The following is a 16,847-nucleotide window of genomic DNA, read 5'->3' as shown; positions in this document are numbered from 1 at the left end:
ACCCAGCCCTGGGGCACAGGTCCCAGTCTGGCGCTCACACAGGCATCCTCCATTCAATGAGCTGTAGGGCCGGGGCAGGCATGCATCTGAAATAAGGACCAGGAAGTGGCAGTGGGCACTGCAAGGCCGGGCTCCTGCCTGTCCGAGAGTCTAGGCTCCATGGTTCAGTTACATACATCCCTGAGAGGGACCTCCTACATGGGGTCCCCAAGCTCCCCAGCTGTCACTCGTTTTAACAATTATACCCCCAAGGCCCCAAGACAAACTCCAGGATACAACGAAACAAACATTCACAGGAAGGGACAGGACACCCTGGGAAAAGGGCCCCATGTTACAGGTATCTGAGGTGTGTTTCCCAAGTGGTCATGTGTCCCCTTGTGTGTGTGAGGCCTTCGGGGTCCATGGTCACGTGTCTGTTGTTCTAATTTCTACAATAACTAAGAAGTCACTCCTTGGAAATTCAGCATTAAGCCATCATCTAGGTTGTGCTTGGTCAGCCTCGTGTTTATTGTATATGTTCTCTGGGGGTGGGGGTTGGGGAGGACCTTCAACTGATTGACAAACTATGAGTGTGCGCTTCCGCATCTTCTTTCTTGGGCCTGAAGTGTGCACCGTCTTTAACACACACAGATAGCAGGCACCCATCCATCCCGTAGAAGCAGTGCGAGAGAGGGGCCATCACATGGCTCTAAGAGTGAGGCGGGGCCCTGATCATTCTTCCGGTCTGAACGCTTTCTTCTCAGAAATGTCCTGCAGAGTGGATGGAACGGTGGGCCCAGAACTGCTGCGGGAGCAGGGATGCTCCCGACGAGGCGGACATCAGGGGCGGGCATCTGGGTGTGCGCATTACACACCCGGCACTCCACGTCACACGTCATTCGGGAGGTGACAGGGCCCATGCGTCCCAGTTCACAGAGGCCTCACAGTCAGCATGCGCCGGCGATGCTACTCAAACCCAGAAGGCAGCTCCCGGAAGCCGCTCGGGGACACAGGGACCGTGGAGAGTATGTTCTCCCACAGAATTTGGACAAATTCTGCATCCGTTCAGCGGCATGGGGCACGTTTCGCTCTGCGACAGGAGGTCTTCTGAATGGGGACACACATGCAGAGAACAAAACGGGGATGTGCGTCCCCTTGTGTCAGAGGTAAGCACACAGACAGGCAGACACAACCGTCCTTTGGCCAAGGGCCTCTACAGTCAAGTCTCTTTAAAACTGACCGTCTGGCCCATTGTCTTCAGTGTTCTCTGCTTTCTTTCCGGTTGAGGTTTTTCTCCATCTTACTCTGTTACCGTTTTTGCTGGGGTGGGGGTGGGGGGTGGGGTGTTGTTGTTGTTTGGGGGCATGTTGTTCTGTAGATGAAACCCAGGAGGGGAACATCTATAGAGACAGGAACTGGATTAATGGTTTCTTGGGGGCATGACAGGAGAGGCTGGGGGGAAACGGGGAGCGAATAACAACACATACAAAACAGGAGAAAATGTTCTAAAACCGATTGTGGTGATGATTACATACGCTTCTTAATATGACTGAACTATTGAATTCTCTGATATGTGAATTATACGTGCCCCTCCCCCCCCCAAAAAAAACCTTGTAAAATGTGCCTGTGAAGTTTCTGCAAACACATCTTAGGGTTTTTTATGAAGGGTCTGCCCTAGATGCCAGCTAACAGTGACCTGTCTGTACTCGTCTTTGGGACTAGGTAATTTTCACTAGTCCCTCCAGAATTTTAGAAAGTGCTTGCCCTACTGGAACAGGTCAGCCTCTTGGAGCATGGCCAAAGGGAGTGTCTTCCACAAGCACGCCGGCAACGCTGCTTTTGTAGCGCAGGAAAAATGCTGACATGGGAGATTTGTCAACTGCCTACTGATTAATTGCTGTGCATTTACTATGATTATTGTTTTTAGGGCTCCGTGGTGCCAAAGTCCAAGCGTCAAGAAGAGCATCGCTTGGCTAGCTGACCGGCGAAGGCTTGGGGAAAGAGAACCCCATGCAGGCGACTCACGGCGCCTGCCCGGAGCGCCCCTGTCTGGAGCCCTCGGGGAGGGTGTGAAGAGACCGGCAGCACCTGTGTGCATTCTTTCTGTTCCCTCCCTCGGAGGTTTTCTCGGGTAAGCTGGTGCAAAGGAAGGCCAGAAAACGTGATCATCCCTCTGGGGCATCACACTTTACAACCTCTTCAGGGCTCCCGGGTCCCTCAGTGCCTGCACAACCTACTCACTGCCACCGAGGCAATGCGGCCCTGTAGGACAGGGGACAACTGCCCTGTGGGTTTCCGGGACCGGAACTCTTCATGGGAAGCAGAAAGCCTCGCCTTTCTCCCGGGTGGCTTTGAACGGCTGACCTTGCAGTTAGCAACCCAATGCATGACCACGATGCCACCAGCCCCGAGGGGGGGCGGCCACAGCACAGCAGCAACATGAGGAAAGCACAGAGGGAGGCAGAAAGGCACAGGATGAACTGTGAGGCAGGCTAGTCTCCCAGCCCACAAAGGGACCACGGGCCAGGGAGGCCCGGCCTCCCTTCTCCATCAGGCAGAAATCAGGACTCATCCAAAGACTACCCGTGAACCACTGGCTCCCAGAGACACATTCAAGTGGCTCCGGAGACGGATGATTCCATGCGTCTCTTGGCAGGGCCCAGGCATGTGTGTGGTTAAGTGACTGATCGCTGTCAGGACAGCTGGGGGATGTGTGCCCTTCCAGGCTGTTGTGTTTGCCAAGACAGATCACAGATTCAAACCCCGCCCGGCTGAAGGCTGCGCTTTGCCTTGATCGAAAAAACAAAGCAGCTAAGCGGTAGGCGGCACGTCATATCTCAGTTGGACTTCCTGTTTCTTCACCGAGAGCCTGTAGAGGTGGCATGTGGCTCCTCGGGAAAGGTGCCATGCCAGGTCTAAGGCACCGCTGGGCAAGGTCATGACACACGTGGCAGGCATGCTCAGAGGTCAGAAGCTGGACGCTAGCTCTTGCAGGCACACCTTATTAGCTGTCCGGGTGCTAATAATGCCCAACGCGGGCTGGGCGTGGGGGTGGGAGTGGGGAGTGCTGCCTGGGGAGCCTGCCTCCTTACCTTTGACATAGGGAATGAAGTGGTGTCGGAAGGGGGAGTTGGGGCGGGAGTCGCTGTGGGTGCTAAGGTAAGACCACCTCTGCACACCAGGAGACAGCAGCTCTGCGCAGCAGGGGGGGTGGGGCCGACAGAAAAGAACAGACATTAACAGCGGGCGGATGCAGGGTGGGGGGGTTTATAATAAAGGGTGTTAGCGAGGAGGAGTCCCGGAAGGAGGAAGGAGAGGGGGGAAGGATGCGGGAGGCTGAGGGTTGGCGGAGGGAGGCGGCGCATTGGCAAATCGGTTCAGGTCGGCACAGGTCCACTCTCTGAGAGGACATGGGTTTGGTGAGCAGGAGCCAGTTCTGGAACATTCTGAGTCCGACTACAGCCAACTCTTGCGGGGCCAGGACCACCCGGGGAGTTGTGTTGAAGATGCCCCTGAAGAAACAGAGCCCTGGGAAAGACAGAGCAGAAACTGGCCACCAGGGCCAGCCTGGAGAGAGGGGCTCTCCTGTGGGAGGGGTGGGCTCTTCCCTAAGTTGCCAATTTCTCCCACTGAAAGCTTGGTTGACTGTGCCATTTAGGAGGGGCCTGTTCAAGTTCCCTGAAAGCTACTTCTGATGCCAAGAAGTGGGCAGTGGTGGCACGGCGGGGGGAGAGGGGGTGTTCTAGAAACATATGTCATCGCAGCAGAAGAATGGGGTGTTCAAATGAACAGACCCTGGGGATCTGAATTCATGCTCCGGGTTCTAGAATGTGGGGTTTTGGGGGAGGAGCAAAATAAAGACTTACATTATCAGAACCCCAGCTTTGTAAAACTCAAAAACGCCCAAAAAAACTCACTGTCAGTGAGGCAATTATGACTGGGAGCAGCCCTGTCAGGACAGGGTCAAAGTGCCCCTGTGGTTTTCCGAGGCTAGGAATCTTTAAAAAATGTAGAAAGCCCCATCTTTCTCCCATCATGCGGCTGGTGGGTTCAAACTGCTGACCTTGCAGTTAGCAGCCAGACACATAATCCACTACACCCCTGAGGGACACACACAGAAACAGTGAGAGAAGGGGTGGAGGTGTTGTTTAGCCCAGGGAATGTTTGAAAGGCTACCACAAATAGGACCACAGCCAGAGCAGATGTTGACAGGACAGTGGTCAGTAAGGGCGTGGTCTTTTGGGGGAAGGAAGCACCTCCGACTGACCACTTGGCCACTATATTCCGGGGCTCATGAAACAACCTTCTCCCTGTGCCCCCATGCCATCCTGACCCCTGTGCACTTGGGCTCTCAGTGTCCTCAGCCCACGTGCAGCGGGACAGTGCAAAGTTGTCATCAACTACACAAACAAGGGTCCTGCTGGACCCAGGGCCGAGGGCATCAATTAAACATACCGATGTACAAAAAGAAAGGTGTTTCCAGAACATGTTCACTTAAAGCAGCGGTTCTCAACCTGTGGGTTCTCAACCCACAGGGGTCACCTAAGACCATCGGAAAGCACATAAATATTTCACAATATACAATTACATATTGCTTAGTGATGAATCACTATGCTTTGATGATGCTCAATTTGTAACAATGAAAACACAGCCTGCCTATCAGATATTTGCATGGCGATTCATAACAGTAGCAAAATTACAGTTATGAAGTAGCAATGAAAATAATGTCACCACCACAGGAGGAACTGCATGAAAGGGTCACGGCATTAGGAAGGTTGAGAACCACTGCCTTAAGGCACCCGTTGAACACTGAGCAAATATGTAGGCTCCCATCGACCCGATAACTATCGAGAGACCCAGTAGTAAGGACCGAATCGTCTGCAGGCATGAGATCTATGCCTTCAGTGGGGAGAGGGCCGCCCTTTCATAGTCTGCTCCTTTCCTCTGGCTTCATTTCTGATCCAGTGTTGCTCTAAGATCCCACAGCGCGCGGCTCGGTCTGTTCTCCTCACACTGTGGCTTACACCGACAGCCTCACAGGTGATGTAATCACCAAGTTTGATGAGAAGGCCACTATCTATCTTCCTTTGACACTGTGTCCCAGGGAACCTGCCACCTGTCTTGGGAACTCGAGTCCCCTCCTCCGCTTGAGGCAGCTGGGATCAGTTTCTGTGCACAGAAAGGTCAACCGAGGCCCATGGCCAGTAGATAGGTTCTATGGCAATGCTTTGCTGGCTACGTCTCACACACGCTGCGGACGTGTTGTCAGGAGTGGCCAGTGCCTGGAGGAAGGACGTCATGCTCGGTCAGGCAGAGGGGCAGGAACACCAAGGAAGGATTGACAAGGCGGATTGACACCGTGGCGACCGCCGTGGGCTCCGGCTTTAGACCAACCGTGAGGATGGCCAAGGGCTGGGCATGTTTCCTTCTGCTGTACACTGGGCCGCTATGGGTCAGAATGGATGCACTGGCAGCAATGGCAGGGACAGCAGCAGCCCCAGGACACCTGTCACCAGACGGCTCACGCTGGGTTAGAGATGATGCCCCCAGGCCTGGGAAGTCACATCAGAATTTCTGGAGAGCTGTATCTTAAGCCGAAGGAGGTCAGCTTTTCTTTAAGCCTGATACAAACAAAGCGAAATAAATCTCCCTGGCATGCACTAGCACTTCACTGTCAGAATATAATAAGCTTACAAATCACACTGAACAGGAGGAGCAGCCGCCGAGGCTGCTTCAAGACAAGACAGAACGTAAACGAGGGCTGAACATCCGGTTAGGTTAGGTGATGTGTTTTCCTTTCTTTTCCTGGGAAAGAGGTAGAAATGTTTGGCAGCCAGAGTTCTCAGTCAGAGTTGTCCCTGGGGCTGGGGTGAGGATGTGGATGGGGAAGGGAGCGGGGATGCACAGGAAGCCAGGACGGTGCCACTGTGTGGCTCGTGGGGACAGCTGCCCTTACCAGGCCTGTGGAAATGCTGGGGCGAGCGGGACGTGGTGGGAGTGTAGCTGTGGCGGCTGTACACCGGGGAGCTGATGGAGCCCTGGCTGGTGGAGCGCTGGATTATCCGGTCTCGAACATCCGGGTAGCCCTGCAAAGGAAGCCCGAGAAAGTGTGAGCACAAAACACACCCACAAGCTGCTGTCCTTGCCGGGTGGGGTGGGGGGGCTACCTGGTCACACACACTCTTTAGGGCCATATTCTCTATGCAGGGGTGCAAATGAGCGTCCCTAGTGCTCCTTGTTCACAACCTGCGGGGTTGGCACTGATGAAGGTTCTAGAACTTTAGAACGATTGACTCCAGTATAGACAGCGAGGCGGAAAAAGAGGCACGGCTTCCCCTGGCCACTTTGATATTTATTGACTGGGCTCACCAATGCTACAGTGTGTCTGCACACACCCCGTGACCAGGATGTACACTGCCAGAGACTCCCTCCCTTCCCCCTGAGGTGAGGGTAGCCGCCAGGCCCCTCTACGGTTGTGAGTGCCTCAGTGTGGACGTGGGAGGAGTGCAGCCAGGGCGTGCTTCAGAACCGGCTTCACCGCTTGTTCCCATGACCAGCTCCGTGTCATTTGGTGACCTTGACTGCTCTGATGGAGAACAAGTTGGCCCTGGTCTGACACCCATGAAATCCTGCTGCTCCCACTTCAGGAAACACAGTCCAGGTTCATAATTTAAAATGGTTGTTCAAAGGGAGAACTTAATTAAAACACATACAATCTCACCCTTCAGGAAGGCAAGAATTTAGATGAGAAGCTCAACAAATTGAGGATTCGCTCACTGTGGCCTATCAATTCAATGGACTACAACCACGCCATTCATTAATATGGCATCTAAGGTCCAGATCTAGACAAGGCTAGATTAGGAATTCTCTCTCTCGCACACACACGCCAGTTAAAATATTGAAACAGCACAAAGATTTATGATTTATGCTTTACATTTTAGATGTACGTCTATGTTCCTAGAGCATTTCCATAAGTCAAGAAGTCAAAGACCGTGTGAGCAATAACTATCAGACACACAAACAACCTACACTCACTGCCACAGGGTTGATTCTGGCTCACAGCGATCCTTTGGGACAGGGTAGAACTGTCCCTGTGGGTTTCCTAGACTCTAATTCTTTGCAGGAGTAGAAAGCCTCATCTTTCTCCTCCCAAGCGGCTGGTAGTTTTGAACTACTGGCCTTGCAGTTAGCAGCCCAATGCCCACACAGTTTGGGAGATTTGAATGCAAATGGCAAAGACACTTTCGTTTGTCCTGGTCGGAGACAATAATAAGCAAAACAGCAAGTGCAGTCCAACAACAAAAATGTCCCCAAATGGTGTGCTTCAACCAAACATCGGGCCGATGATGGACGTGTGTGCTTTATGGCAGGAATGCCACAGAAACCCATGACTGATGGCACCCTGTCAGGAATCAGAGGGAACCTACAGGGCTTTCACTCTCAGAAATTACAGAGGTGTCCTTAGGCTCAACCCAGTTCTACAAAGACTATCTGAGGCAAACGATTGATTCTCCATGCACAGGAATGGCCTTTCGGGGAAAATGGGCCAGAACACCGAACATATGCTACTGCCCCCACCCCCCGCCGGTCAATTCGGATGATTCACCAATGGATATTGAGGGGTGAGAAGGGGCCCCACACTGGGACCAGTGGCTTCGTTCACTACAGACACTTTACGACCCCAACAGGTGCAGACTCAGGTGGGTGCAAGGCCATGTCTCCCCAAATTCCCATTTAAACAATCCACTTCTATCATCACATCGTATATACCTCCTAGCCTTGTAGACAGTTCTGTGGTTCTTTGGGGCTTTGTCCGTTAGGGAAAATTCCAGGCTAGGGGAGTTCCAAGCAACTCCAAAATTCCACCCTTCACCATTTCTTTTAAAGAAAAAGAAAAAAAAAGGTACTTACTTCTGCTGATGGAGTAGGAGACAGGGTCCTCGGAGACTAGGAGAAGAGAAGAGAATTTAAAGTTACCACGTGCACTGCGCATGGCCGGCTTTCATTAGGACGGCCTATCAGAATCGCCTGGAGACGTGATTCCCACCACACAAGCTGGGATCCATGTGCCTCTTCCCACTCAGTGTGCTAGAGGGGCCAGTGTCGGGTTGGTGAGCAGGACTGCTGACTGCATTATAACCACAGTAACCACTGAAAAGTGTTTATGGCCTAAAATCAGACTGTGATGGAAGGCACGTGGCATATCTCCCTGGCCACCTGGTCGACCTCCCTGCAACTCACCCACCGGCTTCCATCCTTCCAGGCACACAGGAATGCTGGGATACCACCAGTCAGCGGAGGCCTCCCTTGCCTCAGGACCTTTGTACGTGCTGATCCCCCTGCCTGCAGTGCCTTCCGGTCTGATGCTCTGCATCTCCACCCTGAGGGACATCAGCAGTGACCACAGGCCTGTAGTGCCGTCTGCTCATTCACTCTCACAGCGCTTTCCACTGGCTGGGAAGTGCCTGGCTTATTGACTATGCTGTAAGGCCAAAGAGGAATCAGTGCCTTCGAGTGCTGGGACTGGTGAGGAATACTGGAAGTGCTGGGGACTGCCCCAAAAACCAACAGATCCGTCTGGGAAGACATACAGCCAGCCTGCTCCTGAGAGGCAACGCTGGCAAGACTTTGTCTCCTGTACTTTGGACCTGTTGTTGGCAGAGGCCGGTCCCTGGAGAAGGACATCATGGCCGGTACAGCGGAGGGGCAGGGAAGGGAGGAAGGCCTCCCTGTAAGACGGATGGACACCGCGGCTGCAACGACGGGCTCAAACATAAGAAGAGCGGTGAGGATGAGGCAGGGCTGGGCGGTGTTTCATTCTGCCAGACGCTGGGCAGCTATCAGTCAGAAGCGACCGGAGGGCACCCTAACAACACCCTCTCCCTCCCAGTGGCTGGAGAGGGCCCCGGCATCTATTAGGTGCTCAACAAACACTTTCTGAAAGAACAGATGAAATGGTATCGTTAAAATGCAAAAGGCTTTGTAATGAAACGAAACGGAAGCAAAGCCTTCCGGAGCACCCCGCCAGCCGGGCATCTCTGTCCCAGAATTTGCTTCTCGTGCCACATTCCCCACGAGCTGCCATGCCAAACACCCAAGTTACTCAAGAGTGACTGCTGAGTCAGCTAGCTCTGGTCACCAAGATGTCCTGGCTGGGTAAAGCCGGGCTCCCTGAGGGCAGGGATCATGTCTTACCCGCTCCAACAGCAGGTCCAGTCCCCCCAACACATGCCCGGGACCCAAGCTCCTCCTGCAGTGGTCTAAAATGACAATCTGTGGCTGTGATGGAAGCAATCCGCCACCCGTCCGGTTGTCATTCTACAGTGGCTTGCATGTTGCTGTGATTCTGGAAGCTAGGTGACCCACATTCCAGATACCAGTAGGGTCACCCGTCGTGGATGGGCTTCAGCGGAGCTTCCAGTCTAAGACAGAGTAGGCCATTTAGAGATCTGCTTCAGAAAAGTCGCCAATCGATGCTGTATGGCTCACAACCGTCTATCGTCCACGTTGCTGGGCAGATGTCAGCAGGAGTGGCCGGCTGCTTGAGAGGGACAGCATATTTCCTGAGGCAGATGGCCAGGAAGAACAAGGGAGACCCGCAGAAGCTGGCCTGACCTAGTAGTCTCAGGGAAGGACCGGAACTTGTCAGGGATCCTGACAATGATGCAGGACCGGCAATGTTTGCAACTCTTTACAGGAGGAGAAAGCCCCATAGATCACTAGCACATTCCATTGTTGACCCAAGGGGCACCCTCCAAGGGGATTCTTCCCATAGACAAAACCAGAGCGGGTGGCTGCAAGTTGTGATAGACGTGATGATTACCACCACAACAGCCAGCACCTTTGTTGCGCGCTTGTTACATGACAGATCCTGTTTTAGTGGAAGGATTTCTTTGAATCCATACAGATAGCCAGTGAGGTAGGTTAATGTCATCTTGAAGTGACAGAGAAGGAGCTATTGTCTAGTCCTATTGTCTCGTTTCAAGCCCGGAACATTCCAACCTCGAAGTCCAAGCGCTTGAGAACCTCTGTAGTTTGCTGCCTGAATTGGAACATCCAGGGAATTTCTGGGGAAAGTGCATTATCAAACAGCGTGCTTTCCCTGGCTTGTAGGACCTGAGCGCTGAACATATTCTTGGCCACTAGTTCTGAGACCAGCCCTTTTGCACCTTTGTTCAGGAACCTCCCCTTGCCCTTTGACCCCTAGGAAACTCTCCTGAGCTCTCTGGCAACTGCACAACCCCCTCAATGGAATCCTCTGCATTGGAGAGCAACCTCAGACGCCGCCGCTACAATGAGTGGCCACTAGATGGCACTACCAGAAAAGGCGCATCACGCTCCTGCCCAGGAACGTTCTCAGGAAGACCTGCGCTTGGTCAGGGATAAAAAAACTTAAGTTGCCTCTTCTCTGTACAGTTTCTTTTCTTGCACTTGCTAAGGATGGGAAGAGGATGAAAATGGAAGCGCTCAACATTCAGGAAGCTCTTTCTCACATAGGTCTCTCCTAAGTGTGCCCATGCCCAAGACCCTCTGGGAGACCCTTCCCCAAGTTCATTCTCCTCCGAATCTCCTGAGGCCGTCAGCTTCCTTCTTCTGCATGTTGGCGCTGCCCTCCCACAACCAGGCATAGATGCAGGTTATCCTTCACTGCTGTCTACCAAGGGAGGGAGGCCTGGTGGCGTTGCTGGGTATGCTTTGGGGTGTTAGCCACAAGGCCGATGGTTCAAACCTACCATCTGCTTGGCTGGAGGCAGATGAGGCTGTCTGTCCCCATGACTATCTACAGCCCCATAAACCCCCACAGAGGGCCCCTATGAGTTGGAATCTACTCCTTGGTAGTGAGTGGGCTTAGAGCTGCATAAGGGGTAGCCCAGGAGGTGCACATGGTTGACATGCTCGATGCTAACCACCAGTAGGCTGGAGGCTTGAGTCCACTCAGAGGTGCCCTGGAAGAAAGGGCTGGCAATGATGTTTGAAAGAAAAGCTAGCTCTTGGAAACCTCATGGCACAGCTCTAGGCTGACACACGGGGCTGCTGTGAGTCCGAATCCACTCAAGGCAAGTGTCAGGAGGCTGGTCTGCTTTCTCAGCTCGGCCGAGAGCAGGGCTCTGGTGAGAGGAGTTATGACCACTTCCAGGCCCCAGGTCACCTGCAGGACTGCTGACAGGACTCCTGGAGGGGCGGTGGGCTGGGTGGGGGCATACCTCCCCGAGGCTCTGTCTCTCCTGCTTGTCATCATAGCCCGATGTGTAGAAAGGCTCGTAGGTAATGAGATCAGGACGCTCAATATCATAAATTGCCTTGACCTTGGGGATCGCTGCTAAGTCCTTGTAATCCAGGATTTCATTGTCGACTTTTGCCTGCCAGAGCGAAACAGAAAGAACCATGACCTTGAGCCTCACTGCGTGGGTGGGGTGGGGTGGGGGACACATTCGTCAGCCAATTGGTATGTCTTGCTGAAAGAATAAAGACTTTCAAATTCAACGGACACCCGCACTCTTTGCTTAGCACAATCATATGCTTTAGAAAAAGCTGCCACTTGCTTAGGCCACATGGGAATCATGTTCTACAAAAAGAGACCAAGCAGCGAGGGTGGTGGGAGTGGGGGGGATGTCTAGGAAGAATTCATCAAGGAGAGAAGTCTGCACACCTTAAAAAGACTTTCCTAAATTTATTAGAAGAGAAAAAGCTTCCAACAGATGGTAGAGAAAGGGGGGTTTGGGGGGGACAACGCTCCCAGGTGGCTACAAACAAAGGTTGCATATTTAATAAAGTAAATATTCGAATACCTTTGTGGCATAACACTCAGAATCAGTATTAGAATGCATATAGCTACTCTCTAAAAACAAACCGGAGACCTCTGTAAGCTTTGCATTGTGCTGCTGCGTGCCCCCGGGCATCCACCTGACCACGCCCGTGATGGACAGATGTGGACTGAATGCCCCAAGGAGAAGGCCAGTTCCACAAAGATGAACATCAGGGCTCATCACAGAATGAGGGGTCACTCAGCACAGCATGAGCTTCTCTCTCCGGGGAGATCAGCTTGCCTTGCGTTAACCCCCGAGCTAACCAGAAGTAGGTACTTACATAGATAGTGTGGCCTGGGGAGCCAGGGATACTGGAGCTGGGCCGCGAGTAAATGCTCTCCGAGGAGGTCCTTGTGGGCTGCAAAACAACCAGGGACGGGTCAGGCCTCAGCATGGTGGCTTCGGAGTCATCCAGACTGGCTGCGGTCCCTAAGCTCTGCGAAAAGCTAAGCCAGCCAGAAAGGAATGATCTCTGTGCAGAGGGGAGGCACAGAGGGGCTTTTCTCCCGGGACCCTCCCTACAAGGCCCCTGCTCTACATTCAAAACATATCAGAGCTGGCTCTTCCTCTTCATCCCTGAGACTGCCACAGCTCTGGTCCCGGCCCTTGGCTCACTCCCTGGACCCAGGCGATGACTCCCTACACCATATCCCTCTTCAAATCCACTTGGCACCCGGTGGCCCGGCTCCCTGGGTGGGGCCAGCAATTAGGCGTTTAGCTGTCATCTGAGAGTTCAAACCTGCTCAGAGGTTTCTTGAAAGACAGGCCTGCTCTCTGAACATTCTTGGGAGCGATAACAATGCACACTCGGGTCAGGGGTCAGAAGCCACCTGATGGCCAGGAACAAGGCCGGCACACAGGAAGTAGCCTGAGAGACAGCTGAGGGACGTCACTTGGGTTGTCAGGGTCCTGCTTAGGGTCACCCTGCCCACCCTGCAGAGCCTTCTGCTCCTCCTCCTCCATGCCTTACTGTTGCCCTTGCTCACAGGACACGGCGTACTTCCCTGCCCCAGGGTGCTCTGCCTCTGCTCCTCTGCAGTTTTACTTGGTTGCTCTCCCTCCTCCTCCTCCTCCTCTACTGCCGCCTTCTCAGAGAGCATTTCCCTGCCCCTTTGGGCCAGACTTGGTTCCCCTCATTTTCTCAGGTGGCCTCCTGCTTATTTTTCCCTTCATGAGTAAGGTTATGCGACCTATTTGTGGGTTGCGTTGCCTCACATCTCTCTCTCTCCCCCATTACCTTTAGTCATGATTGCTGTCCTCAGAGGTTTTCCCTCCTCCCCAGGCTGTGAATGCCCACTGCTCCCACAGAAACACGCAAGGCCAGGGATGAACACCTGCGCGAAGGAGGTGGGGCTTCCTATCTGCAAACACTCAGTCCTTGGATAGCTGACCGTGTTAGGCACGTGGCTCTGCACCTCACTGCACACAGCACCCAGAGGTGGCCTGCTGAGGCCGGTGGAAGAGGTCAGACCTTTAGATATGATATACTTGGCGGATGCTGAGCGTGAATGGTGGGTCACTTAGGTGGGTAGGATGGACAAAGTAGGATCCACTGCCTCATAGTGCTGCTAAGCATATTCTGGAAAATTTCGCAAAGAAAACCAAAGGCCCAGTCTTAGCCAACATCCTCAGCACTGTGCAACTACTTCCAGGTGGGAATACTTGGTAGTCCCACATGCATGAAGGACAGGAACATTTCCTCTCTAGCACCCGTTCTCCTGACAGCCGTCTGGCACCTTGAATATGGGCCAGAAAACCACCTATCGGCAAGGAGGGATTTTGACTCTGTAGCTCACCTCCCAAAGCACACCCAACTGGCCCGCGCCCCACGGCAGTGACCAGTCTACGCTGCTGTGAAAAAATTATTAACTACAGGTAGTTTTCCAGCTACAAGCAGCCAGCGCCTAAGACAAGAGAGCTCCCAAACTGTTGTGGGAAAATGTTATCGCCTTTGAATTCCATTTTCCCGGGAACTTTTGGAAGTCCCCTAGCTGAAGTCAAACTACCAGATGAAACCCTCTAGGGTAAAAACTGCGGCTCCTGCTGGTCTGCATGGAAACCGTTCTGACTCATCGCAAACTCCACGCATAACAGGACACACTGCCACTCTGTCCTGCACCATCCTGAAAACCGGGGCGATGGCCAAGCCCATGGACTGCCATCAAGCTGGCACTGACACGGAGTGCTGCTCTATCGGAGTGCTGCTCTATCGAACAGAATGCAATGCAGCTAGTTCGACACAAGCCCCACACCAGGGGCCACGCAGGACCACTCTGTCGATCCATCTTTTTGCGGGTTGTCTTCTTTTTCGCTGACCCTCTACAAGGGTGAGGTCTTCTCCAGAAACGGGAGCCTCCTGACATCAGGGGCAAAGAAAGTAAAGCTGTGCCACTCATGCTGCCGGGGCGCATTCCGGCTGTCCTTGCTCCTGGACAGATTGGTTGGTTCTCCTGACGGCCCGTGGTCCAGACTATGTCCCTTACCGGCACCATCATGCAAAGGCATCCATTCTCCTCCCGTCTTCCTTAGTCACTGGCCGGCCTTCACATGCATACGAGGCCACTCGCTTGAGTCTGACACAATTTGGTCCTTTGAGCGTTATCGCTGATGTTTTAACATTTTGAGACCTTGTTTTTATTTTTTAAATAGAGAACTCCCCAATGCAGTCCACGGCTTGATTTCTCGAAGGCTGCTCCCATGAGCCTTGATTGCGGATCCCAGTACAAAGAAATCCTTGACAACTTCAATCTTTTCTCGATTCTTCATGATGTTGTCCATTGGCTCGGTGGTGAGGGTGCCAGTTTTCTTCACCTCGAGTTGTAATCCACACTGAAGGCCGCCATCTTTCTCCACCAGCCTGTCTTTGAAGTCCTCTTCACTTTCAGCATGTAAGCCAAGTTGTGTCGTCTGCACATAACTAAAAAAACCAAACTCACTGCCATCGAATCCATGCCGACTCATAGCGAGCACCCCTTAGGACAGGGTAGACATCGGCCAGTGTGTTTACCACGACTGCTTCCAGGAGTAGAAAGCCCCACTTTCCTCCCATGGAGCTAGCTGGTGGTTTTGAACTGCTGACCTTGCGAATCACAGCCTAGTACATAACCATATAACAGACTGTTAATGAGTCTTCCTCCAATCCTGATGCTGTGCTGTTCTCTATTATAGTCTAGCTTCCTGGATTATGTGCTCAATATACGGATTGAATAGTATGATAAAAGGATACAATCTTGACACTCACCTTTCCAAAATTTGAATCACAAATTATTCCCTGGCTCTGCTTGATCTATGACACGTTCCACCAAGAGCACACTTGCATTCTAAAATTCTCGTTCTCTGTAATGTTATCTATAATTCGCTACTAAGAGCGGCTAATGGCTATTACTGTAACAACCATAATAGTATTGCAGTCCCTGACAATGTGGCTGTGCTACGCACTTCTCAGGCACGATGGCATTTAATCTTCCCAACAGCTCTACGAAGTAGGCTCTGTTGTTATTCCCGATAAAATCTGAGTCCCCTGGGTCATACGCTCAGAAAGCAAGAGAATCACACCCGAGCCAGACGCTCCAGCTCTAGGGACTGGGCACTTACCCAGGACACATTTTTGGCCATTTTGTAAGGTAAACATGACTACTCATTTCCCATCAACATAGCTCTGGGACGCACGGATGGAGGCAACAGGAAATGCCTGCCAGTTGAAAGTGCGTATTGCCACTTCCTTTCTGCAAGAACGAACTCTGGAGGCACAATGGTTAAGGAACTGGCTGTTAACCAAGAGGTTGTTGGTTCAAACCCATTCGGTGGCAATCTGCTCCCATGCACACAACAGCCTGAGAAGCCCTACGGGGCAGTTCTACTCCATCCCGGGGTCACCCGTTACCAAGGAGCAACAGCACCCTCACTCACTGTACTGGGGCGGGGGAGTCGACTGCTGGCTGTGACTGGGGTTACTAAGACAAAGCCGTGTGACCACAGGCATCTAGGACACTGAGTAGGCAGTGCTGGGGCTGTGGGGGTCCCACTCCCTACTCATGCCTGGTTTAGCCAAGGGTGGGGTTCCGGGAGGCTGTGTTTTCCCTGTGACACTGCCCCTGGGGGGGGGGGGGAGTTCTTGGTGCTGTGCTCCTCCTCCGGCGCGTGCCGGGAAGAGTGACGGAAGGGCAGCAAGCACACATGCCGTGGTCTCCACCCCGTGATGCAAAGCTCCCCAGAGAGCAAAGTGTGGCCTTGGCTCCGTCCAGCTTCTCTCGTCTCCCTGGTCCATCGGAGAGAAGGGTCCGGAGAGTGATGAAGACCTTCTTGGGAGCACTCCTCTCGTCACTCCCACTCTCGGGATCCAGGCTGGATGAGTGGCTCCCCATTTGGACTCCCTGTCAAGTCCCCGTTTCCGTCCCGCAGCAGCTTCTCAGTTCCACGCCCCTGCCCCGGGCGTGCTAATTTCAAGTGGGCTCTTTCCGGTTTCTACAGTCAGACAGTTTTGGAGGGCGAGCCCAACTCTGTTGCTACTGATGCTGCTCTGCCTCGTGGGCTGCCCGCCGGGTTCATTGTGTGCCCCTTCTGGCCATCGGCGGTAAGACATGCGGGAGAGCTCCCTGGAAATGCCGAACCTGCTCTTGCTTTCCTGGCTTGCTTTTGCCTCGTGGGAGTCTCCCACGCTCCTGTGGGTGTGGCGCTCACGGGCATCTTGCCGTTGGGTTGAACTACATGTTTCTTGGCCTATTTTCTTACAGCGACCTTACTTTGCTTCCTGTCTGTATGGAAATGATGATATAAAACACCGCCACGCATGGCTACATAGTATAGGAGGGGCTTTCCAAAGTCTGTAGAAAGATGGAATGAAAAGATAATGGCATCGTTCCACCAGCTCATTGAAGACCCCTGTCTGTATCTCACAGTTACGGCGTTGACCCCATCTCTCAGCAAGTGCTGGCTTTGCGAGGCTGCCAGTGTCTATGTGAGCGATGGCCGGCCGGTCTCTCTCTCTCTCTCTCTCTGGGAGTGGCTGCTGGTGACCGCCACCGCGGCTCATCTTGTTGGTAGAGTGTGGTTAAACGCTGG

The 16,847-nt window shown here is 53.0% G+C and overlaps 1 protein-coding gene across 8 annotated transcripts in view; it reads right to left on the bottom strand.

Moving 5' to 3' along the window:
* The window catches only part of LOC101654698 (actin-binding LIM protein 1), a 93,632-nt gene that overhangs the window by 27,070 nt on the left and 49,715 nt on the right, over positions 1–16,847 (bottom strand). For 5 of the 8 annotated variants that reach the window (XM_030885985.2, XM_030885976.2, XM_030885980.2 and 2 more), the window contains exons 4-7: positions 12,067–12,144; positions 11,184–11,339; positions 7,891–7,926; positions 5,936–6,065 (exon numbers count right to left, since the gene is read on the bottom strand). In XM_030885985.2, coding sequence (XP_030741845.1) covers positions 5,936–6,065; positions 7,891–7,926; positions 11,184–11,339; positions 12,067–12,144 — 400 coding nt within the window. Of the gene's footprint in view, positions 1–3,071; positions 3,174–5,935; positions 6,066–7,890; positions 7,927–11,183; positions 11,340–12,066; positions 12,145–16,847 lie in introns of all 8 variants that reach the window. The other 3 variants (XM_045291239.1, XM_045291238.1, XM_030885977.2) reach the window with 1 other exon arrangement.

This window comes from Echinops telfairi, unplaced genomic scaffold (genome assembly GCF_000313985.2).
Source record: "Echinops telfairi isolate 266 unplaced genomic scaffold, ASM31398v2 ScPeMD7_70;HRSCAF=299, whole genome shotgun sequence".
Taxonomy (NCBI): Eukaryota; Metazoa; Chordata; class Mammalia; order Afrosoricida; family Tenrecidae; genus Echinops; species Echinops telfairi.
The sequence above is the reverse complement of the archived record's forward strand: the minus strand, read 5'-3'. Positions and strand labels throughout refer to the sequence as shown.